Consider the following 16,498-nt stretch of genomic DNA (forward strand, 5'->3'; position numbering starts at 1 on the left):
GAACAATCGATGGCGAGCCACCATTCACCACAGGGACCCCTCAGGGCCCTCATAACACTGACATTAGTGGAGATGTCTCCCTCCATGGGGAGGGAGGTGGACTGTTGGGAGTTAATGAGAGGGGGGGGGGGTCCATTTGTCCAGAAGCTTGATGATAAGTGGATGGGGGGAATGGACACACACCTGAGAGGAATCTGCCTGAGGACTTCACACAGCAGAACTGGACGCTGCAGACAGAGACATTTCAGCAGCAGGACGGACAGACAGACAGGAGGACCAAGACGTGCACTTATTTGCACATGCACAAAACGTGATCTGTATCTTAAACTTGTGTCAACCACAGACCTTATTTCGAGCTATTTTCCAAAATCCTACGGAGAAATCCCATCGACTCTGAGACGAGGGAACTGGAAGTGGTAAAATGCTAACTCACTTCCGGGTTTTAGGACTCGTTCCTGCACCATTCCATAGACCCTCCTCTGACTGCTGTATCTCACACAGAGGGCTTGGGTCCTGGTGGGTTTCCTCACTAGAAAAGCACCAACATATTTGTAATGAGTATGGTAGAAATATATAGTATAATGACCTTCTTACTACATTCTTTCCAGCTACACCAGAGCTGCTCTGAGTGTCACGCGGATGGTTACGAACCCCCCGGCCCCTGGTAGACCCCAACACAACTCAGACTCTTGCAATCTTGTGCAATCAAACTGCAACGTGCAGCACAGAGCCTTTTTACAACACTTCTGTGCAATAATGACTTATGTGAAAAACATTGTTATGCCTCAATGCTTTGATAATTACGTGTCAACTTTTATAGCTGCTACTTTTTTTAGCCATGGTTACGTACTAATGTGTCTCTATTTTTTTTATTCTATTACTAGTGTGTGCTTTGTTGTATATTTAATAAATTAGCTTTCTTTTTATTTTTGCATGCCTTTTTCTAACTGCACTCCAGAAGTGGTGGTGATGGATTACAATCTGAATCATATTCTGGAATAAACCTGCTCTTACATGTAGCTCAGATGGACGTGCCTGACAACAGTCCTTAGCATGTTGTTGTAGCAGACCCTGGACAGGGACACGGAGCACAGATGTACACTGCTGAAGCATTAATCCATCTACAGAAAAGGTTTTTCCACAGAAATATCATGAGCAGGCGCATCCTACATATGTTACCCAGTGTGCAGTGGCTTTCTGAGTACTGCAGGGGTTTTCTTTTCAGTCCCAATGAATATGGTCCTTCAACAACCTTTTACTCTTGTTAACTCGTGTTGTCTTCCTATCAACGTTTGTCCTCCTGGTTTCATTACTTATAGAGCATATCATATAAATTATCACCAAAATCCTTGTTGCAGCTTTTAAGGCAAATGTATTCCTACTTATTACTGGAACTTTTACTCGAAAATCAAACCTAATTTCTGAGCTAAAAAAGTGAAAAGAAATGAATGATTTTACAAAATTGACTCCCAGAATCTGTACATTTGAATAAAACCTAAGAGCAAATGAAAGTGATCATAATCAAAGTATAAAGTGTATAAGCATATGTTATTTTTCTAGCCCAAACATTAATAAGCCTTTATCCCAACTTAAAGACAACTGGAAGGTTAAGGTGGCCCAAATGTTCTAAGAAGCTCTTTGGATAGTCGCTTAAAAATAGCCCGACGAGCTCAGTCAGTCCATCATGACTCTTAATCTCAGGGTCGTGGTTTGAGCCCCACATTGGGTGTGAAGAGTAAAGTTTAATACTAAATGTACATGGACTCTGTTCCCAGTGCCACGAGCCAACTTCAGTCTGCATGGTAGTGAGTGTAAGTGGGTAACTTCCTCAGATGCCATCTTGGTGAGGTTCTAAATAATCTCCCCCTTTCATCACCCTGGTCCATAATCTGTTTACATTTGAATTGGTCCTTTGACTTTGTGTAGAAAGACGTGTCTTAATAATGTCCTCCAGTCTCCAGTTTTTTCCCCACAGGTCAGTGGATGAACCTTTTAAAGGGAGGTCACTGAGGCACAACAGAGGATTACTCTAACAACACACACTTAAAGACAAGCCTACATTTTTATTCCAACATGTATATTTTCTACCTTTTTTAATGCGCTTTTATTTCTATTGAGATGTTTACATTTTGAATTGTTTATTTATATTTATTTAATTTGACTGTGCACAGTGCCTTGTCTTTATATGCTCCTGCAACGCAAAAAAAAATCCCAAATTGGGATCAATAAAGTACTTCTTATTTTAGGCCTCCTCCAGACAGGTGGTGAAGTGACCTGTGGCCTCACACTGGATCTGAAACTCCTAACCCAGCATCCCATTCTCAGAAGATCTCATGATGAACAGACCAAACTGCATCTCTCAAAGTGCAAAGTGTGAATGACAGGCACCCCGAAAGCTTTAATTAAAACAAATGACAATTTCATTTCCTCTTTATTACAATAGATCGGTCTTCAATGACACCAAATAAAATCCACATGTGACAGTGCGTAACAGATAGAAAAGTGACTCTTTAGGAGCAGAAGAGAGGGAGGCTGGAGGGAGGAGTGTAGACAGCGGGGGGGGGGGGGGGTTGGGCTCAGGCGCTGGTTTTCTTGGGTCTGCCTCTGGACCTCAGGGCGAGTCCAGGGGACGTCTGCGTGCCCATCTCCACCAGTCTGGATTTGGGGTCCCCCACTTTGCCAGTGCTGCGTACCTTCTTTGGTCCAGGAGTTTTTTTGGGGCTTTTCTTCACCCCATTTACTTCTGCGGGGGGGAATCATCCTGTTTACACGCAGGCTACACACACCTGCTTCATGTACCCTGTATATTTGAGTATTTATGCTTGCTATTATATGTGCCTGTCTCTGCTGCTTCGCTCGCTCTGTAAGTCACTTCTTGTTGTGAGAGCTAGCATTATGCTATCTCAGAGATTGTTAGCATTTAGTCCATTGAGCATGGAATATAAAGCACGTTTTATCCTACAAAAAACACCCCACAACAGGAAACTACAAAGAGAAATGGCTCATACTGAACAGAAAGCTCGTCCCATATATTTCATAAACAACGTTTGTTGTTGTCTTCATTTCCCTGGACAGTTAGACATTGTGTTGCATCTTTATGCCATCTGTCCTTAAACACTCATTAATAAATACACATAAATGGACACAAAGAGCTCAGATATATCCCATACCTTTTTTCTTTGCAACTCTCTTTTTCTTGACGGGTTCTGCATCGGTGTCATTCTCCTCCTCCTCTTCTTCAGCTGCAGCTTTCTTTCTCTTAGTGGTTTTCTAGAAGCAGAAGGAGGGGGGACATTCAGGTGAACATGGAGTTACTTTTAATCTGTTTCCAGCTGAATCCTGTTCGTTACTGCACTCATTGTTCAGAATACACAGACTTTATTTCTCATCTGATAGACTGACATTCTGTTGTCCATTTCTGCTCCTGTAGCTGAGCAGGAGACCTCTGCTCCCACATTCAATGCTCCTACTGAATAAACAAACTGCTATAAAGGGGATAGCATGTAAAGTTCAACAGTTCTTTCCATGTTGAATGAAGACGTTTCTCATCTTTTAACTAAAAACCAAAAAGCAGTGAGTCTGGTGACCCTCTCAAGGCCTTTGTTGGTGATGATGACTTCTTGGAGCCTCCAGGCTTCTGTTAGTAAAGTCTGAGCAGCTGCACTCCTCACCCACCAGCCATTAACACCTGGAGATATGAATCCATTCGATGTGTACGAGTCTCCCTGTTTATCCGCAGAGCATTTCTCTCTTTAAACAGAGAGATAAACGTTCCTGAGCATCACTGAAATCAGAAATCAAGGCGACCCCCCTTTCATTTTTGTCTCCATTTTGACAATTGCTACCTCATGATCACCACACGGCGCCCCCTGAGGTGAACAGATTGGCGGGACAATTACATACAATAACAGCGCAGGGTAACCTTTCACTTGGCAAATCCACCTCCCCAGTGACATCATCCATATGCACCGAGAGAGACAGCGAGAGAGAGACTGGAGAGGAAAGCAGGAAACAAGGTCTGATAGTGTAGCATCACAGATTACTGTGTAGGAGTCTGTAACTGTAAATGCTATGTTCCCCTTCTTACTAAAGCCCTTTGGATCAAGTTCAGTTTGGGTTCAGGATCACCACAGCAGGGTTCAATGATGGCATGAACACACACTCACAGAATTGATATTTGGTAAACCGGTCATCAGATCAGGCTGAGCTAAATGACCCAAAAAAACACGATGTTCCATAGAAAGGAACTGTTCATGTTCAGGAGTATTAGAAGTCATTTAGACATGTCTTTGGTCACTCCAGGCAGATAGTAACTCTGTGATGTGCATCGTATACACACATAACACTCCTACAGTGTGAACACTTAATGACATCGTTTTTTTAAAAGCCTTTTAAAAGGGGCCTATTCCGCTGATGTTCATTTTCATATCAGTGTGTAGTGGCACTGCTGTGATACGTCTCCATGCTTAATGTTCAAAAAGCTCCCTCTGGATGGGACACAGGGGTTTTGGCCTTTAAAGACCATTTACATGCACAAAAGGACACACTACAGGAGAGGAAAGAATAGGGCCTCTTTAAAAAAAACGTCGTAAAACATCAGTTCCAGCTTCTCCATTCTTGTTTTCAGTCAATGCTCAAAATACCACAGCGCACACACTGCACTGCTACGTCCACACTCTTATTGCTACTCCTCGGGCTTATTTGAATGTGGTATAGAAGTAGCAAATACCTCGTGAGTGAGTGAGTGAGTGAGTGTGTGTGTGTGTGTGTGAGTGTGTGTAACTTCCGCCAGCATGGCAAAAGGTGACTGATGATGATGAGTATGAAGTGTGCAGTAACGGAATAGCTACTGTGAGTGTAGCTGTGCAGTGTGTGTACAGTTTGTTGGACCATAAATAAATAAATACTGCAGAGGTGGTAATGAAATAAACCCCATCAGACGAACTCAAGACACTCGCATATAATAGAATAATTCCATATTAAAACAAGGAAGGAAGACAATGAACGGCATTTCTGAATGAGTGAGGGAGTGTGTGTCCTGACCTTGGCAGCAGGAGACACAGCTCCACTGACAGCACAGAACTTGAGAGCGCCGTCATCTTTAGCCTGGATGGACTTGAGCCCGGCCTGCAGGATGGAGCGCAGCTTCTCGTACGGAGGCTTGTCTTGGTATCCCAGACACTTCACCTCCTCCATGAACATCTGGATCTCCTCTGAAACAAACCAGGGCCAAAAGAATATGAAACAGCTCCTCCCACACTGAGAACCTCCAGGATCCGTTGTAGCAGAACAGGTTTCTCTGTGTGCAGTGCTGGGATCCAGGTTTAGTTACAGAGTCTACATTAATGCTGCGTTCCAGTTGAACTGGGAAGTGGGAGTATCCCGACTTCCCAGTCGGAAATTTTAACTGGAACGCCCCCTCAGGTCGGACTTCCTACTCGGAAACCCGGAGATACCTCGCCATACCCCAGTTCAACTTTCAACTTGCACACAACATGGCTGCCCAGCGAGTAAACAGTCAGGAAACACGTTGATCACATAACATTTTTAGCTCTTCAGTATTATTTGTGTCACCTGTACATAAAGTACCATTCATCTTCTATCTGAAGATATGTTGCTACGATATTTGTATGCACAAAATATGACACAGAGCGCTGTTATCAACCGGTATTGCTAACAATGGCTAAACCGAGGTAATTGCTAAATCTGTAAACAAGGCGAACGTTCACGGGTGCTATGTTGGAATACTTAAAATAGCCTAGTGTAAAATACTGTAAGGATGTTCCAAATAGTTTGCTACATGATACTGGAAAAAATATTACATACATACATATTTTGACTAGATTCGGCCTTAAACATTGGTATACATGTTTCAAAACAGTGTGTTAGGTCTGTAGTCTTCTATTTATGTGGACTTTTTAAAGTTTTTCAAGTGGACTGCATATTTGTTCTGTAGCTTTTAGTATTCGGCAAGAGCAAATACAACAACAGCCTTCATGCGAGCATCCATCTTTTCAGACTTGTGTTACTGGAACGCAGTCAACTCGGATGTGACGTCACTCCCAGTTCCGACCTCCGATGTAAATTCAACGCGGCATAATTAGCGGGACTGGACTGGTCTCTCTGTTCCAACCCTTTCTGCTGCGGTCGCAGCGTCCTGCCTGTTTGTATTTGGTGTAACTTTCCTCAGATTTGACACACACAGACAAAGTTGTAAACATTACTTTGCTTGTGTTGGGCGCAGCAGAAGGAAGGAGGTGTGGCGCTCCATGTTCCTCTCCTCTGTCTGCAGGTCAGAGTGCCAACGTTCAAAAGGCAGATCTCACCACTGCGAGACATCAAACGTCACAGTCTGTAAATATTCCTGCAGCGTGTTTTAGGACCTGTACTCTAATGAGGACGGAGCAGCTCTGGATTTAGAGGGCTATTCATAGATGTGAATAACAGAGTTCGTAAAGCTTAGGAATCAGAATCAGAAATGAGTCCCACAGTGGGGAAACGTACATTGTTAGAGCATACTTGGCAGAGCAGGTAAGAAAAGGCATGCAATAACACAGAGGATAGCTAGATTCAGGACTTATTCAAATGTTTAAAACGTTTTAACGTCTCTTGGAACTCAATTTAAGACTAATTTTACAACAACCTACATTACATAAATGTAAATATATTTAACAAATCAGGACACAAAAATGTATACATGTTCATTTAAGTTATGTTTTGTTTTAACAGAACTACTTACCAGTACATCATTTGTTTTAAATGTTATTTAATTATCCCGTGTACACTGTCCTGTTTTTCATTCTTACTCTGTTGCTGCTTTAACTCCTCAATTTCCCCTCGGGATTAATAAAGGTACATCTTATATTATCTTCTCTAAACAGTTGTTGGGCTGTCCTCGACAAAAGAAATGCTCCTATTTATAATCGAGCTGTCAATTTGTTTATTAAGTCTTCTGTTTTGGTGAGCTTAATAAATGGCCTTTTTTTTTTACATGAATTTATTAAAATGCCCTTAAGGCCTTTAAGGATTGTAATTAGGAAATAAAACATATAATAAAATCCTTTTTCATGATGCAAGAAACGTATTTAGTGTCATGTGATTGGAAGTTTGGGGGAGTCTGTGTAAAGCAGTTCCTACTCGTTGGTTTTCAACATTGTTAGCACAGCCACAGATTTACACCACTGGAGTCGTTCTGTTGGAGGCGAGCTTATAATACTGGGCTGTCTTCTCTTAACTCTTCCTTAATGAGGAGGATGCATGGCCACTTTGCCTCTAAATGTGTGTGTGTTCTTACCTGGTTTGTCTTGAGAGGAGAAACATTTGTCCATAAATTCAGAGATGTTTTCTTGACTCCTGCGAGAGAAAAGCAACAGCATGATGTTTCTCAGCGTCGGCTTTAGCTGGGAGGTCAGATCTGTGTCAGAGATGATGTGTGCTTCCCACCTGATTTTGTAGTCTCTGACGTACAGGGGGTCCTGCAGCTTGTCTTCCCAGGGCAGGCGTCCACACAGCCACTGCACCATGCAGTAACACAGGATCTCCAGGTCGCTCCGTCTGCAAGCAGCTGCACACACAAGCACATCAGCAGCAGGAACACTGGCAGCGTCACCAGCATCAGTGTGGAATCAGAGCCGTACAGCAGTGATCACTCATCTGAGCTTTTTCAACTTGCTTTTGCCTGAGATTTACACATTTATGTTTTGTTCTCTCATACTCTCATAAAAACAGAAGTTGCTAACAAGTCCAACATTTAGTTTAGCATCAGTAAAGGGAAGCCATGTGACCGGGATGGAGCTCCATTATAGGCTAATGTTAGCTTTTTACTTTTAGAGGTTGCATCAACACTTCAAAAAGTGCCGGTAATGTGTGGATACAAAATGTGTATGGAAAACATATTCGCAACTGATTTTATTCTCTGCAACATTCCAAAACCCAATTAAAAAAATCATGCTTCTGGTTGAGGGAGCCCTTGATGCTCACTTCTGGGCCTACAAAGACATATCATCACTGCACCATGCACTGTTATAACAGAGCCATGACAGGAGTAGGTTCAGAGTTTGGTAAATCCTCATGTTTATGTGTTAGGTATAAAAATGAAATCAGGACCTGGTTAGTTTGAGGTTGGATCGATTACAAAAATTACAATTGCTGGTCTTATCAGAAATTCTCACACAGATCGATAAGAGTTGTTGGTTTAAGATCCCCCCGTTTAGTTAACCTATAATACGTTCTGTAGGGCTTTCTCTCTCTGTAAATGTCTCCAGAGTGGAAAGCAGGCAGTACGGAGGCGTATGAACTGCTCGCTGTGTGTTGTACCTACTTGCTCCTTTGTGTGCGTCGATGCTTGTGAACTCGATGGTACCGTCGTGACATCTCTTGGGGTCCTCCTTGTACTCTTTTATCACACTATCTGGTGCGTACCTGTATGCCAGCCCATAATCTACCAAGTAAACCTGAAAGAAACACACACACACCGACAGGATTACACGTTGTTTATATTTACAGAACATATTTGCCATGTCTCTCCCCTTCAACTGACAGCATGGGGAGCAGGTGATGCCCCTGTTTTGAAATTCAAATTGTTATTCCACCAACAGAAACTAAGCACGATTATTTATTCTGCAGTGTATTGTACACTACAGTTGGTTAATGGCTTTAATGAAGAAACATGCAAAAATAAGAACAAAGCTACATCCCAGTAACTCCAGGGGAAAACATAAAAATATCACAGCTACAAATAAGAAAAGCCTCACCTAATAATACACTCCTGAGGGGCCCGTTTTTAAATTGTCATTTATAAAAAGCTTTTTAATAACACCACCAATGATACATTATTAATCTGCAAATTAAATATTTTCCCCTGCCTTGTTTGTTAGGAAAACCTCTTAGCTGCTGCCATCTAATCTCCCTGTTTGGAACACACACACACCACACCAAACACACACACACCCTCCCTCCTCTGCAGGATTAATTGAATCTAATGAAGCAGCACGTGTGTGTTATGATCACAAACACACTCCCCTCGCTGCTTCAGGAGCAGTGCTGGGTCAGAGGAGCTTCTCCACGAACACAGTTTAAGGTTGTAGAAGCACGATTTAAAACGGAATGTTTTACTTTATTCCTAGGCTGCTTTCAGCTGGACTGACCTGGTCTGGATCACTGTGGCCCAACATGAGGTTGGACGCCTTGATGTCAGCATGGACGTACTCATGGTCATGGATGAACTCCAGAGTATCCAACTAAAAAGGAAAATAAAACAAGGATAAACATTTATATTAGCATTAAAATATTTAAAAGCATAAGTGATCCATGTAATTAGTCAGGCAGATACCAGTATTAATACTGTGTTACTAAATAAAATGTATTAATAACTTACTAACCAAATTAAAAATATGTAACTGTTAATGACCCAGTGAGCTAACCTCATTTGGGTTTCACCTATAAAAGGATACCCATAAATACATAATACATATATACAGTATGTGCTCTGCTTCCACTGGTGTTCAGTATATTTAGTTTGTTATTTTTGACAGAATTGTTGTCCCTTCATAAGCATGATTGATAAAACTTAAATATATGTTCTTATTTCAATACTCAACTATATTTTAGAAAGAAAATAACACAAATATCTAAATGTATTCATTTGATCCACTGTTAAGGAGTAACCAGACTTTACATGAGTCAGAACAAAATCAAAACTAATTGTCCCTGTGCCGCGTGATAAAGAATAACTCCATAACTTTAAAAAGTACTGCTCAAAGTGCCGCTAACATCAGAGCTCATCAATACCGAAATCTTTAATCATTTTAGACTTTACCCATCCCTATTTTGGGAATTCAAAATAAAGTGAGTAAGACAGAGCCTTTCTTTAGGCGCAGCGCTTGCACCTGTGTGTCATCTTTTCACAGCCGGTTTGTTCAGAGTGACATGACTCTTGCCACTCAGTGGAAAACATGAAAGTGAAATGAGAAAACCAACCAGTCGCAGAGCGAGCTGCAGAACCAGTTTTCTTGGGAACCTCCTCCCACATTCTTCAAACTTCTTCTGCAGGTCTGTGCCGAGCCGGTCAATAACCATGAACCTGTACCTGGAAGGAACAAAGAGTGTGTCTTTTAAACTGCACTGCACTATGTTTTTATGTAAATCCTAAAGATACGTTACCTTCACTAAACCTGAAACGGCTCACTGTTTTGGGTATGGATGTGTTTTGCATGTTGCAGACCATTTGTACATGCGTTAGCTTATTCATATTATGTTTTAATAAAATCTTGTGTAGTATAAGATTCAATTAAACCATGGAAGACGTGAAAGGTGTGACTTAACTTGAGAAATGGCTTACCTCTTCCCTCCTCTCTCATGCAGACCTGATCCCCAGTACCTTGGAACGCCCAGAACCTTCAGCTTGTGAGACTTCACCCAGCTCTGAACTGCAGGACAACAACATTGTGTTTGAGAAATGTTGGAAGAACCTTTTCTGTCCTAAATGTGCTGGAAGTACGTGTAAACGCCCACCATGTAAACCACAGACAGTGTGGCGCGCTGGTAACTGCACCTCGGGTAAGTGGGTGACGACTGTAATGCTTAAAGTAATAAGAGTATAATTCCATGGAGGGAGGGGGTGAGGGTGGGCAGCACTGCTGCGAGCTAATCTGCTGCTGGGACAAATATTTACCAACAACGTGAGATTCCAGCATGAATAAAATATGAGCCTTTGGTTCCTTAGTAATATAACAGTTAATTGTCAGGGGAGATTGACATTTGGATTGTTATTATATAAAATGCAAAGCTGTGGCCTGGGGGCCAACAGCGCTGCCACCAAAAGCTTCCCTTCCTCTGCAGGCCCCCCCCCGCGCCTCAGACACAAGATTGTCTTTTTTAATTAAAGAACTTCCCTTCTTTTATTTGTTTGCCCTGCTGGAGAGAGACTATGTTGTTATGATCACAAGGCTACCTTTAGTTAATGTCATACTTCTAGGTGTGTGTGTGGGTGTGTCTGTGTCTTTGTGTGTGTCTGTGTGTGCGTGTGTGTGTGTGTGTGTGTGTGTGTGTGTGTGTGTGTGTGTGTGTGTGTGTGTGTGTGTGTGTGTGTGTGTGTGTGTGTGTGTGTGGAATGATAAATTGGCTTACTCAGGTCAGGTTTAGCAGCTCTCATGTAGAACTTGAGCTCAGAGAACAGTGGTCCATTGTCACTGGGCTCCTGTGGACAAAAGAACCAGATTACTGTTCAGCTTCCATCAGTGTGTTGAGACTCAGCGGATTCCAAAACTGATGTTTCCATTAACAATATGAACCCTTCAGATAGCAATGTTTTCCGCCATTTCACAGAATTACATTCAGTGTCTTTTGTGTCTCGGCCTGTTTTAATGTTTTTCTTACAGCTCCACACAGCACAACTTCAGACAAAGTTTAGAAGTTGCGAAACGTTCCAGGGAAAGGATCTGAAGTTGGCAAGGTTCTCTGACGGTGGATTCCTCTACGGATCCCAGAAAAAAAACTAGCTTCATCTGGAATAAATCCTGCAGCATGCACTCCTCCTCTTCACAGAGAGAAGACGGCCCCTGAATTACCTTCAAACTGTGGCAGATCGTCCACAATATGTAACGCATTCAGACGTTTTAAACATTTAAAAAAGAAACGGCTAACGCAACCTCATCAACAGATCTAAGTCCATCCAAAGAATCTGACAGATTATCAAGAAACAATGTAGTTTGTTGAAGATAATGGGATTTATTCTTTTGCTTTTAAGCGAGAAATTGGTATTGACGATTATTGAAGTTCACTGGTATCAGTATTGAATATTATATTCCAGGTATTGTGAAATCCAAAGTGCATACGAGTACAAGTACACAAGATAATTTGAGTTCTTTTTCAGGTTGTTTAGAGACTCACCACTTTGATGACATACGGAGCATCAGCACCCACAGGTTTGGCAGAATTCTCATGAGCTGGGAACAAGAGGAGGGAACATTCTGCTGCTCAGTATGTATATAGACTCGCTGCTGTTAATTGTTTTTATCCTTTTTTCCACCTTTAATTTGAAGATTATTTAAGCCTGAACACATTGCTGCTGTAACAAATTCATTTCCTAATTATGGATCAATAAAGTACCGATCCATCCGTCTCTATCTATCTCGTCCAATTCATCTGCAATGTCACATCTTTCAGATTACACCTCGGTCAGTGAAAAGTTGCTGAGTATTACACATCTCAATCTAAATTCAGTGGGAATATGTTTGCAGTCCCATAATCTATACGTGTCTTTCAGCATTGCATTCCCTCTGTTCTTACCCAAATATAAGAGTCCAAAGCCTCCTTGGCCGATGGGAGCCCCCAGCTTCCAGGACTTCTTCCCTGTGTCTGTGAGGACCTCTCCGGGGGGGAACTGCTCCGCCAGCTGCCTCTTGGCTGGAGCTCTGCCTTTCCCTGCTGCCTTTGCTTTAGGAGGCATCTGCAGCGCGCACACACACACACACACACAGTCTTGGAAGAAGTACTCAGATCCTTTACTTAAATAAGAAAGCATATACTAGTCTTACTTATAGTCTTACCCTGATTACGAAATGTTCCTTAAGTAAAAGTAAAAAAGTATTAGCAGCCAAATGTGCTTCAAGTATCAAAAGTAAAAGTACTCTAAATGCAAAAACTATATTATTATGGTTATCATGTTATTCTGTTTTTATATATGCAAAACCTTTTTTAATGTTGTATTTTGTCAATATGGATATTTAAATACTTTAAATACTTTGTGGATTAGTAGTACATTTCTGCATTTTACCATATCAGCTTATCGTTTGTTTTCATATGTGCAAAGTTTATGATTGTTAAAATACATGTAGTGGAGTAAAAAGTACTATATTTGCCTCTGAAATGGAAATACTCAAGTACAAATGCGTCAATACTTGAGTAAATGTGCTCAGTTACTGTCCACCATTGCTATTCTCGATGCTTTATTACATAACACATGATTGGGCGTAGGTTTGCATAGTGTGACGTTACATTTATGTGTATGCAGGTTTCACATTCGGTGCTACATGATGAAGGGTTTTGTTTACCCGCGGATAACCGTAGGTTTACCACTTCCTGTTGTCTTCAGCTTTAACGTTCTGTAAACATAGCTTTACTCTACAGAAACTGTCAGTCTGTGTAATGCAAAGGCAACAGCCCCGTCATCATAGCACATTACGTTTATAGCCTGAGTATTCGAGAAACACTCCGTTAGAGGGCGAACGGAATAACGTTACATTGTTTTCAGTGCCGGTTAACGTTAGCTATCATGCTAACCTCGCTATCTCGTTAGCTTGTCACGCTAGCTGCTCATGTCGTTTATTACGTTCATGGATATCTGCGACGTTGTCAGGCAAACAGCCACTAACACTATTTATGAAATGATGGGATTACATACACACCTTGACTTTGCTGTATATTGTAGGTAAAGCCGTATGAGCATGGATGTAAATGAAGTAACTGCGTATGGAATGAGGACCAAACTTCCCGCAAAACTACCGGTCAGGAAGTGACGTCAGTACGTTTTGCTATTCTATTGGCCGAGTACGCTGCGTATCTTACGTCAGTGATTCCAGCGTTTGAAGATGTTTGGGTTTACTGAACAGGTGAAGAAGGAGGTTTTCTTTTTAGTTTGCAGTTTCATCATTCTATACACGTCATAGTCAGTGTAAGAGTCAGCAAAGAAAGTTATTTACACTAAATGTGGATCGTGTTAGTGTGTAATAAATATGCCAACGCGACAAACAGGTGTTTCTTCTTCGGGCAAAAATACTCTTAACACAAGCAGTGGTGTAAAGTAACTATTTACATGTAATAAAGTACTATACTTAAGAACAATTTTGAAAGATTTTGAGAGTTCATTTAAATAGTTACAAAGGTAAATATTTTACTTTTAATCCACTACATTTAAGAAGATTAATATGTTATTGTATCCCCAACGGGATATTCATGTGTCCATTTATTTAATCCCTTTAGTTACTTTTCATATCTGGATTAATGATGGTAAATATCAGCCCTTAAATCAGACTTAAGTTCACCTGCAGTAAATCCAGCAGCTACCCTGCAGTGTACAAAGCCATTCAAACTAGCTGCACCTTTACCAGCTCTGAGAACACTTTAATGATCAATCATTATAAAACATATCAGAGATATTATTCTGAAATGGACCAATCAAACAATGACTACTTTTACTGTCGCTACTTTAAGTACATTTAGATGAGAGTACTTTCTACTTTCACTGGAGGAACATTTTGAATGCAGGACTTTTACTGTAACAGAGTATTCCTACACTCTGGTACTTCTACTTTACTCAAGTACAAGATCTGAGTACTTCTACTTTTACTCAAGTACACGATCTGAGTAATTCTACTTTTACTCAAGTACACGATCTGAGTAATTCTACTTTTACTCAAGTACAAGATCTGAGTACTTCTACTTTTATTTCAAGTACAAGATCTGAGTACTTTTACTATTACTCAAGTATAAGATCTGAGTACTTCTACTTTCTCAAGTACAAGATCTGAGTACTTCTACTTTTACTCAAATACAAGATCTGAGTACTTCTGCTTTTACTCAAATACAAGGTCTGAGTACTTCTACTTTTACTCAAATACAAGATCTGAGTACTTCTCCCACGTCTGAACATAAGAGTCCACGTTGTGTAGATTTCTTATATAATTTGCAGTGCATTTATCTTTCAAGCTTCAAAATATATATTTATATGTATGATGGAAACTTCTAAAGCAATGGAGATGAAACAGAGAGACACTGGAGAGCAGGAACTTGATGGCAAAACACTGTTGGGTTTATTTGGAGTTACGGCCGGAGAATTGACAAGACATTTACTGTAGACACGAGTTGCCACAGCGGTTGCCAAACCAATTCTGAAGATCTCAGGGATAGAAAGAGGTTTTAACTAGTTCCAAATGGATAATCAACATTCTTCAAACGCCAGACTAAACAAGCTCAGACAATACGTTTAACTTAAACTGTCATCTAGGTCACAAATAAGGTGTTTACCGGAGCATCTGTGTCCAGATAAACTGGAGCTAGCTGTCCCTAAACAATAAAGCCAATCTTAGGTCAGCTTGAGCTTGTACCCACTGTCGGAACAACAAGGCTTCGGAAGCCCAGGCTGCCCCTCCTTAATGAAGATAACAGCACCTGCAAGGCCATTAGCCTATGCCAGAGGAGACACAGAGAGGAATGAGACAACTGGCTAACTTGAAAATAAGCAGTACACAAGCAGCTGTGAGGAGACCAATGGTCACGTGTGTAAAGAGGTCACAGGCCTGAGCGAAAGGTTACAAGCTTACACAAAATATTCCCTAACAATATGTAAGACAACAACAGCAAGAAGGTGAAACATAGATTATTGTGGAACACTCGAGCACTAGCTCCAACTGTGACAACATAACACTGCCAAAGTAAACATTATGATTTACTTCAGGCATCCGCTTGCATCCTTAAATATACTTTGTAACCTTCAAGATATCCATCGTCTTTCTGCATGAACACAATAACAGGTTTGGAATCAGTGTTTCATTTCTCCATTTATAGAGAGGTTTCTTTGGGAGTTTTTCTTCAGACAGATGTGGAATGTGTGATATTGGGCTATATAAAAGAAATGTGATTTATTGATTGATTGATGCCATTTATCATTAATATTGTTTATTGGTGCTTTCCTTGTTTAATAGGAAATAATAACCACACAATGATTTTTTCCCCAAATAATTGCGTTGTTTTTACATCAAACGTCTAGTAAGTGGTCGACATTTTTTGCAACTTTATAAAGGTATATGGGTTGACAGCCAAAAAGCATTCACAACCTCCATAAATGGGTCAAAATTATCGAGTTCTTTTGCCCATCACACATAGTCATTTAAATGATCGTGACTATTGACATATTCAGAGGCTACTTTAAAGTATAAAAATAATATAAAGTCAGATGTTTTCAAACAAAAACAAACATAATTTCTGTCCGTTTCCCTGATGCCACTTTGGTCCTCATGTTTCTGTGTGACCTGCCTCATTTTAAACCAGGAAAACCCTGTGTGTGCAGAGCCTCGCCGGTTTTAGATGTGTCATTTGATATGAACATATGGGGTTTCACTTGCGACCCAGTGCACACCTCATGAATAAGATATTCATTCTTCGGTGTGTTGTCTTTCCAGGTGACCACAGAGGGGAGAGAGCAGCACTGCACTTCCATGAGGGCAGCTGGAACTGTGTGTACGTCAGCTGTCGCACAAACTCTAAGCTAGTGTGACTCCAGTCTCTCCTGGAGGTCATCAGTGGCTCTGGACGCTTCATGGTGGAGTCCCTAACACAGCGATGACCCACTGCAGTGACAACGATGAGCAGAATGATGCCGGAGCAGAGACAGTCAGCAGTATCCAGAAGAAGAGGAGTAAAGGAGAGAAGCGTGTGTCCTTCCCCCCCGACGAACAGATAGTGTCCAGCTTCGCTGAGCACAGGGACAGAGAGGGTGAGC

General features: G+C 41.2%; 2 protein-coding genes across 2 annotated transcripts in view; one reads left to right on the forward strand and one right to left on the reverse strand.

The window, feature by feature from the left end:
* Window positions 1-2,412: 2,412 nt before the first annotated feature.
* vrk1 (VRK serine/threonine kinase 1) lies at window positions 2,413-13,564 on the reverse strand. Its single transcript, XM_063907990.1, has 13 exons — window positions 13,407-13,564; window positions 12,289-12,448; window positions 11,890-11,945; window positions 11,128-11,197; window positions 10,340-10,427; window positions 9,979-10,087; window positions 9,147-9,239; window positions 8,321-8,453; window positions 7,444-7,564; window positions 7,295-7,353; window positions 5,044-5,213; window positions 3,171-3,270; window positions 2,413-2,743 (listed from the first exon to the last, which is right to left on the reverse strand). Exons 2-13 carry the CDS (start codon window positions 12,446-12,448, stop codon window positions 2,577-2,579), a joined length of 1,326 nt encoding a protein of 441 aa, XP_063764060.1. The 5' UTR covers window positions 13,407-13,564; the 3' UTR covers window positions 2,413-2,576.
* Window positions 13,565-16,303: 2,739 nt separating this feature from the next.
* The window catches only part of si:dkey-288a3.2 (protein phosphatase 1 regulatory subunit 37), a 61,695-nt gene continuing 61,500 nt past the window's right edge, over window positions 16,304-16,498 (forward strand). The window contains exon 1 of the mRNA XM_063909150.1: window positions 16,304-16,492. Within this exon, the coding sequence (XP_063765220.1) occupies window positions 16,339-16,492 (154 nt within the window). The 5' untranslated portion in view covers window positions 16,304-16,338. The remainder of the gene's footprint in view (window positions 16,493-16,498) is intronic.

This window comes from Eleginops maclovinus, chromosome 19 (assembly GCF_036324505.1).
Source record: "Eleginops maclovinus isolate JMC-PN-2008 ecotype Puerto Natales chromosome 19, JC_Emac_rtc_rv5, whole genome shotgun sequence".
Taxonomy (NCBI): domain Eukaryota; kingdom Metazoa; phylum Chordata; class Actinopteri; order Perciformes; family Eleginopidae; genus Eleginops; species Eleginops maclovinus.

What these genes read in the sequence shown, in the direction of transcription:
- vrk1 (XM_063907990.1), bottom strand. Translation starts at nt 12,448, where the DNA reads ATGCCTCCTAAAGCAAAGGCAGCAGGGAAAGGCAGAGCTCCAGCCAAG. An exon ending in TGCAGCTCGCTCTGCGACTG is followed by an intron (nt 9,240 to 9,978) that starts GTTGGTTTTCTC and finishes TTTCCTTTTTAG; the next exon opens with TTGGATACTCTGGAGTTCAT. An exon ending in CTGTGTCTCCTGCTGCCAAG is followed by an intron (nt 3,271 to 5,043) that starts GTCAGGACACAC and finishes TTCTGCTTCTAG; the next exon opens with AAAACCACTAAGAGAAAGAA.